General features: G+C 43.9%; 2 protein-coding genes across 2 annotated transcripts; one reads left to right on the top strand and one right to left on the bottom strand.

Annotated features, from left to right (window-relative positions):
- Positions 1–1987: 1987 nt before the first annotated feature.
- Positions 1988–4104, top strand: LOC138664392 (uncharacterized). The gene is made up of 2 exons (XM_069751048.1): positions 1988–2671; positions 2924–4104. The coding sequence occupies exons 1-2, from the start codon at positions 2280–2282 to the stop codon at positions 3822–3824; spliced, it is 1293 nt and encodes a 430-aa protein (XP_069607149.1). The 5' UTR covers positions 1988–2279; the 3' UTR covers positions 3825–4104.
- Positions 4105–4164: 60 nt separating this feature from the next.
- On the bottom strand, positions 4165–5978 carry LOC138664391 (uncharacterized). Its single transcript, XM_069751047.1, has 3 exons — positions 5798–5978; positions 5240–5396; positions 4165–5149 (listed from the first exon to the last, which is right to left on the bottom strand). The coding sequence occupies exons 1-3, from the start codon at positions 5976–5978 to the stop codon at positions 4165–4167; spliced, it is 1323 nt and encodes a 440-aa protein (XP_069607148.1).
- Positions 5979–7553: the final 1575 nt, after the last annotated feature.

The following is a 7553-nucleotide window of genomic DNA, read 5'->3' as shown; positions in this document are numbered from 1 at the left end:
AGCCTAACTTATATGCAAGGCCCATTGTGAAAGAGAGGTCTCAAGCCATGCAGGGCCACAAATGAGCAGTAACTGGCCAGCCAGGTGGTGCGGGGCCAGGAACCATTTAGCAGAGGATAATGCAGAGCAAACAGAGTGCAATGTGACCACCATCATGCAGTGGAAGTTCCTAGAAGCGGTAATGGAGCTCGTGTCCCCATGATCCTAGCCCCCTTTCTACCTTGTTCACTTTGACTGCAGTACTGCTTCTTTGAGGTGAGACTCTTACTTATCAGCCTTTCTTGGATGCTTAATTTGGGTCACATCCTATGTTTCTTAGTTTTATGTTATTGACCAATTTCCTAAACTTTTTCTCCTTGACAGGGCACATTTTATGGGGGTTTTTTTGCCCTTAGAGATCAAGCAGATGTCTTGATTTGGTTGCAGGTATGCCCCCCCCATCCCGCAGCCATTGTTGCCATGGGCAGCACGGTGGCGCAGTGGTTAGCACAGCAGCCTTGCAGCGCTGGGGTCCTGGGTTCTAATCCCACCCAGGACAACATCTGCAAAGAGTTTGTATGTTCTCTCCGTGTTTGCGTGGGTTTCCTCCGGGCACTCCGGTTTCCTCCCACATTCAAAAGACATACTGATAGGGATTCTAGATTGTGAGCCCTATCGGGGACAGTGATGATAATGTGTGCAAAAACTGTAAAGCGCTGCGGAATATGTTAGCGCTATATAAAAATAAAAAAGAAGAAAAAAGATGTCTGTGTAACAGGGTCGGTCCAAGCACAGACCTCAATCCACGGACTGGCTGTGGGACTTCCGACCTGAGTGTGACCGTGTCATATAATTCTATAAGGCTGTCACATTTGGGTCAGGAGAGCCGAGGACAGTCCGTGCATTGCGGTCCGTGCTCAGGCGGTGTACAACGGGACGTCTGCATGAGCCTTATACACAGTCATCTTGTGGTAGGCAATGAATTTCCCAGTGTATGTTTTATCCAGGTGTCTCCCCATTTTATGTGTCTGCATTAGTGTGCTATGCCTGTGTTGTCTATGACTTTTATATTCGATGTATTAATAAAGATGCTGAGATATTTGCCTTGTACGTCTTTCTTTAGCAGTGGTATAGGCGAGTACATACGGTACATGGTAAAGGTGTCTTATATGCTACAATACCAAGTAAGGCCACGTTCACACATTCAGTATTTTACATCAGTATGAGCTTTCCCATTGACTTGTATTATAAATTACAGAGCGTCTTCCTAGCGGAAAACGCCACAGAAATGGTCGTCACTCTTTTTACCTGCTGGCTGTTTTTTGAAACCGATTATAACATTGCCAGCCAAGCTGCTTCACGAAAAAGACAACCAACTTTGTCGTTATAAGGTTTCTCTCAGGAAAACCTCAGCGGGTGTGTTTGTTTTAAAGACATAATATGCACATACCGTAAGGATAAGTTCACTCGGATTATAGGGGGCTTTGGAAAAAAAACACAAATATTTCAAACCAAAACTACTGCAGGAGATGCTCGTACTTCGATGATTTTTTTTTCTTTTCCAGAAGAAGAATTTTTTGTTCCCTTAGGCCACAATCACATATTCACTATTTGGTGAGTTTATTTACCTCAGTATTTGTAGCCAAAACCAGCAGTGGGTGATAAATGCAGAAGTGGCGACGTGTTTCTATTAGGGTATGTGCACACGTAGAAAAATCCGCTGCGGATTTATCGCAGTTTTTAATGCGGATTCTGCTGCGGTTTTCCATCTGCATTTTTCTGTTGGAGCAGATGGAAAACCGCTGCGGATTCCGCACAAACAATTGACATGCTGCGGAAAATAATCCGCTGCATTTCCGCAGTATGGGCACAGTGTTTTTGGTTTCCCATAAGTTTACATTGTACTGTAAACTCATGAGGAACTGCTGCAGATCCGCAGCTGCGGAAACGCTGTGGATCCGCAGCAAAATCCAGAACGTGTGCACATAGCCTAATACTTTTCCTCTAAGGCCGGCGTCACACTTGGCGTAAGACATTACGGTACGTTTTCTACGTCCGTAATACGCGCGTGATACGCCAAAATGTCTCCGTAATCTCTCTCCGTAGTTCTTGCGTCGCCTAGGTGTGGTCGCGTATTTTGCGCATGTACTGGTCCGTGTGTAATCCGTATGTGATCCGTATGGCGTTTTTACCACGCACCATTCCAAAATGGACATTTAACGGTTTTCTGGCCTGCAAATCATTTAAACCATCATTAACAACACTATTTAAGCCCTCGACAACAGGTGTACCCCTCCCATATGCCCTATATGTTCTCAAGCATATTTTGGCTGTGGTACTTGGAGCTCCCAAACATGTCTGACCATGTGTATTTAAGCACAACTCAGCGGGTGTTGCTTCACTGGGTGTTGTCTCGTCGCTTTGGCCAGCCATATACGGTCAATGCAGATCCGCGAAGGAGGAGACAAAGATTGTGGGTCCATCCTCTATTGACCCAACGCCCGAGTAAAGGACATTTCCAGAGACTCTATTCATCTTTGAGGGCCCATCCAGACAAATTTTTCCTGTATACTCGCATGTCCATCAGGACTTTTGACATGTTGCTGGAGATCTTACGTCCTGGACTCACCTATCAGGACACCTGGATGAGAAAAGCCATCTCTGCTGAGGAGCGTCTGCTCCTAACCTTACGGTATGTATTTAGACCTTTTAGATTTTGTTGTGTTGGCCAATGTGTTTTGTCCTACTATGTTTCAGTTCCTTAACTTAGACATGAGGCCACAAGCACATTTCTAAAAATGTGTTTAATATTTGATTATAGTAATACTGTGAAATGTCCCTTTTTGCTTACTCAATAATCACAGAGAAAATTTACTAGACACTTGTGTTTCGTCCTGTTTTCATATTCCTCATGTTCCTTTATTTTGTTTTCCTTGTTTTTCAGCTTCCTGGCCACAGGCTTGTCCTATGCGGGTCTACACCTGGAGTTTCTCATTGGGCGTTCTACCATTTCAGTCATTGTTAGGACAACCTGTTCCCAAATATGGCTGAAACTTAACGAAGTTGTGATGCCAGAGCCAAAAATGGATGATTGGCTCAAAATCGCCACTGGATTCCAAAATACTTGTGACTTCCCTAACTGCATTGGAGCTGTGGATGGGAAACATATCAGGGTGCGTAAGCCGCCGAACTCTGGTTCCCAATTCTACAATTATAAGCAGTTTTTCTCTGTAGTTATGTTAGCAGTTGCTGACAGCAACTACAGGTTTATAATTGTAGACATTGGGGCCTATGGCCGAACTGGAGACTCTAGGGTCTTCAATTCGTCCATAATGGGTCGCCGGCTACGTGACAACCAGTTGAACCTCCCACCACCACAACAACTCCCAGGCTCCAATGCGGAAGCAGTGCCTTTTGTTTTGGTTGGAGATGAGGCCTTCCAACTGACGAGGCACGTCATGAGGCCTTACCCCAGGCGCAACCTTGACCACCGGCGGAGGGTTTTTAATTTGAGACTTACCAGGGCACGGAGACTGGTTGAGTGCGCCTTTGGGATTCTTGTAGCCAAATGGCGTGTTCTTCAGTCTGCAATTCAGCTGAGTGAGGCTTCAATCAATGAAGTGATCAAAGCCTGTGTAATTCTACATAATTTCACCAGAATACATGATTGTTTGTCTACTAATTTGCAAAATCACGTCATGACCAATCATAGTAGGCCTCCCCCATATGTCCCTCCTCGGCGACGTCCCCTTTCTGGCCTAAAAGTTCGGGATGTGTTCACCAATTATTTTTTGACTCCTCAGGGTGCCACTCCCTGGCAAGACTATGCAATTTTGCATGTGTAATTATTTATGTACCTAAATTTTGCCATTATCAAGTTTGAAAATATGTCTGCTGTGTTTAATTTGTTGACATATGGTTCTGATCATATCATGTGTGTGTGAGTTAAGAAGAATGAACAGAGTGCATACATAGTTTTTTGTTAAGTAAAGGCAATTTTACTTCTTAAACTTGTTTTTGGTTTTTTTGTTTGTTTTGGCATAACCAATCTTTGTGCACAAAAAAGAACAGCTTTTTTTTAACAAAAAAAAAACAACAAAGTAAAATAAAAGCATTACAGCTTGCTTTTTAAGCACAAACCAAACCAAATGTCTTAAACAAATTAAAAAAAAGTTGTACCCAACATTACAAGTCCTGGTACGTAGGAAGGGGAGAAGTGGATTGGTCTGGGTCACCATCAGATGGCCTTTGCAGGCCCAATTGTCCAGCAGCCTGTGCGGCTGTTATAGTGGCTTGCGGGAAATTCTGCCTGCTCTGATGCTGGCCACTTTGATGAGTGGGGCCTGGATTTGGGAGATAACCCTGATGTTGCAGCCCATATGTGCGGGAATCATACCCCAACCCAAAATGACCATATTGTCCAAACCCAGGTTGGGACCAGCCTCCAGCACTGGGTGCGGACAAGTGGCCATATTGGGATGGTTGATGATATCCTGCAATATGGTGCTGATGTTGCCATTGTTGGTTAGTTGGTGGTTGGGGTGGAGGTGTTGGCTGACGTGGAGGGGGTGCTTCAGATCCTTGGTGCGCATGCTGGCCTTGTAGTCTCGGAGGCCGCAGAATATTTTCAGGTGACATCTGCCACTGTTCAATCATCTGCATCAGATTGTATGGGTTATTTGGGGGGGTGCATGCGTCAATAAGGATCTGAAAACACCCTCTCAAACGAAGCCTCAACTCCCGCTCTATGGAGCGTAAATACTGGGCAAGGCTCCGTGTGAATCCCTCCTCCCCATCATCCTCTCGAACCCGGGCCAAATAGTTCATGACCCCAGCATCCACGTTTTGCCTGCTTTGGCGAAGCTCTCTCCTGCGTCGTGCACGCTGGGGTCTGACTGCAGCCTGTGGGGATCGGTCCAGGGCAACAGTTGGGCTGCTGCTATTACCAGGGTCATCCTGGCTAGGTGCTGCTGCTGCAGAAGAGAACTGTGGGCCCTCTGGGTTTTCTTCAGAAGCAGCTGGAGCTGGGTGGGCAGATGATGAAGATGCTGTAGGTCTTGCGCAGGAGGGAGCAGCAGATGGACCAGCCACCTCTTCACCTTCTCCAACTGGGTCAATGACCAGTTCTGAGTCCGACCCTGTCTCCCTGTCAGTGAGGTTAGACTGAGTTCTGCAAAGATAAATTTGACCAGTTACTATGTTTTTTGGAATCATCTCTCAACATTCAAAAATTAACCCATTTTGAGATGTTTTTACTTACGGCCTGAGGTCCATGCTGGGGTTAAGGAAGGTTAGGCGGTCAAAGTAGATGTATTTTTTTTTTTTAGGAGGGGCCCCGGCTCCACTTCTCTCCCGCTGCTGCCTCTCCCTCCTATACTGGTCCCGGATACTCCGCCACCTTGTTGTAACATCATCCACTGAAACAACAAAAAATACACACATTGCTTAGACCATTATGCAGAGTGCTCACACAAGGTGTAATGGAGTACACAGATTGCAATGTAGCATAGAAAGAGGCTTTTGTGGCTCACATTAAGCCAGAATTTCCTCAAAAAAATACAAATTAGGAAGAAAGGCCACAAGGACAGAGTCAGCTAACCTCTATCACAGAAAAACAAATTACTGGAAAACCATGTTATTAAGGGAACACCTGTTCTAAACCTTAATCAAATCCATTTATCATATCCAGCACCATGTATATACTGCTTGGATATATATAACTTTAAGGATGAATTAATAAATTAAGGTTTAGCAATTCAAAGTAGTAAGGGCCTGCTGTTTAGCAAGAACATTACATTGCAAACATGGGTGTACTTACTTATTTGTCGCTGGGCCGCACGTGGCTGCTGGTCATACTGGGGGAAGAGGGACCCACACACGCTCCTCCATGCAGCTTGTTTTACTGCCCTGTTGGCATAGTTGGGGTCTCTTTGGTCCCAGATTTCTGGCCTCTCCTGGATCAAAATGATCAGCATGTCAACATTAATTATGCGGGCCATGCTGAATCTCTCACTCCGTGGAGGCGTGCAGCAGACTTCCGGGTTCACTGTCTGGCTTTTTCAGCTAATTAGCATGTCTCACCTGCCTGATTGATGGCTTTCGAAAGTTCAGGACATCTGCCAGTGAGGTGCGTATTTCTCGCAATGCACACGCATGGTCCGTATGCATTCCGTATTATACGCTCTCCCATAGACTTGCATTGGCGTTTTTTTTGCGCAATACGCTGACAAACGCTGCATGCTGCGATTTTGTACGGCCGTAGAGGAACGTATAACACGGATCCGTAATATACGCCTAAAAGGACTAGACCCATTGAGAATCATGGTGCCGTATGTTTAGCGAGTTTTACGTACGTAGATTATGCGCTCTTACGCACGTAAAACTCGCATGTGTGACGGCGGCCTAATTGTTCCTCTCCTGGTTTTAATTTCCACATACTGAGGTAAAATACTGACCAAATACTGAATGTGTGACTGTGGTCTAAGCATACATAATGTAATGTATAGTTCAAGTGATCAAGCAACTGAAAAAAAAAGTGTACCATAGAAAGTTTAAAAGAATAATATAAATTTTTTTAATAATTCCACTTTAACCATAAAAAAAATCTAAAACATCACCACATCTGTAAGTCTGATCTATCACATTTAAAATTATTTAACCCCTTTACCCCCAAGGGTGGTTTGCACGTTAATGACCGGGCCAATTTTTACAATTCTGACCACTGTCCCTTTATGAGGTTATAACTCTGGAACGCTTCAACGGATCCCAGTGAATCTGACATTGTTTTCTCGTGACATATTGTACTTCATGACAATGTTAAAAATTCTTTGATAGTACCTGCGTTTATTTGTGAAAAAAACGGAAATTTGGCGAAAATTATGAAAATTTTGCAATTTTCCAACTTTGAATTTTTATGCAATTAAATCACAGAGATATGTCACACAAAATACTTAATAAGTAACATTTCCCACATGTCTACTTTACATCAGCACAATTTTGGAACCAAAATTTTTTTTTGTTAGGGAGTTATAAGGGTTAAAAGTTGACCAGCAATTTCTCATTTTTACAACACCATTTTTTTTTAGGGACCACATCTCATTTGAAGTCATTTTGAGGGGTCTATATGATAGAAAATACCCAAGTGTGACACCATTCTAAAAACTACACCCCTCAAGGTGCTCAAAACCACATTCAAGAAGTTTATTAACCCTTCTGGTGCTTCACAGGAATTTTTTGAATGTTTAAATAAAAATGAACATTTAACTTTTTTTCACAAAAAATTTAATTCAGCTCCAATTTGTTTTATTTTACCAAGGGTAACAGGAGAAAATGGACCCCAAACATTGTTGTACAATTTGTCCTGAGTACGCCAATACCCCACATGTGGGGGTAAACCACTGTTTGGGCGGATGGGAGAGCTTGGAAGGGAAGGAGCGCCGTTTGACTTTTCAATGCAAAATTGACAGGAATTGAGATGGGACGCCATGTTGCGTTTGGAGAGCCACTGATGTGCCTAAACATTGAAACCCCTCACAAGTGACACCATTTTGGAAAGTAGACCCCCTAAGGAACTT

This window comes from Ranitomeya imitator, chromosome 2 (assembly GCF_032444005.1).
Source record: "Ranitomeya imitator isolate aRanImi1 chromosome 2, aRanImi1.pri, whole genome shotgun sequence".
Lineage (NCBI taxonomy): Eukaryota > Metazoa > Chordata > Amphibia > Anura > Dendrobatidae > Ranitomeya > Ranitomeya imitator.
Note: the sequence above shows the minus strand (reverse complement) of the source record. Positions and strands in the feature narration are given on the sequence as shown.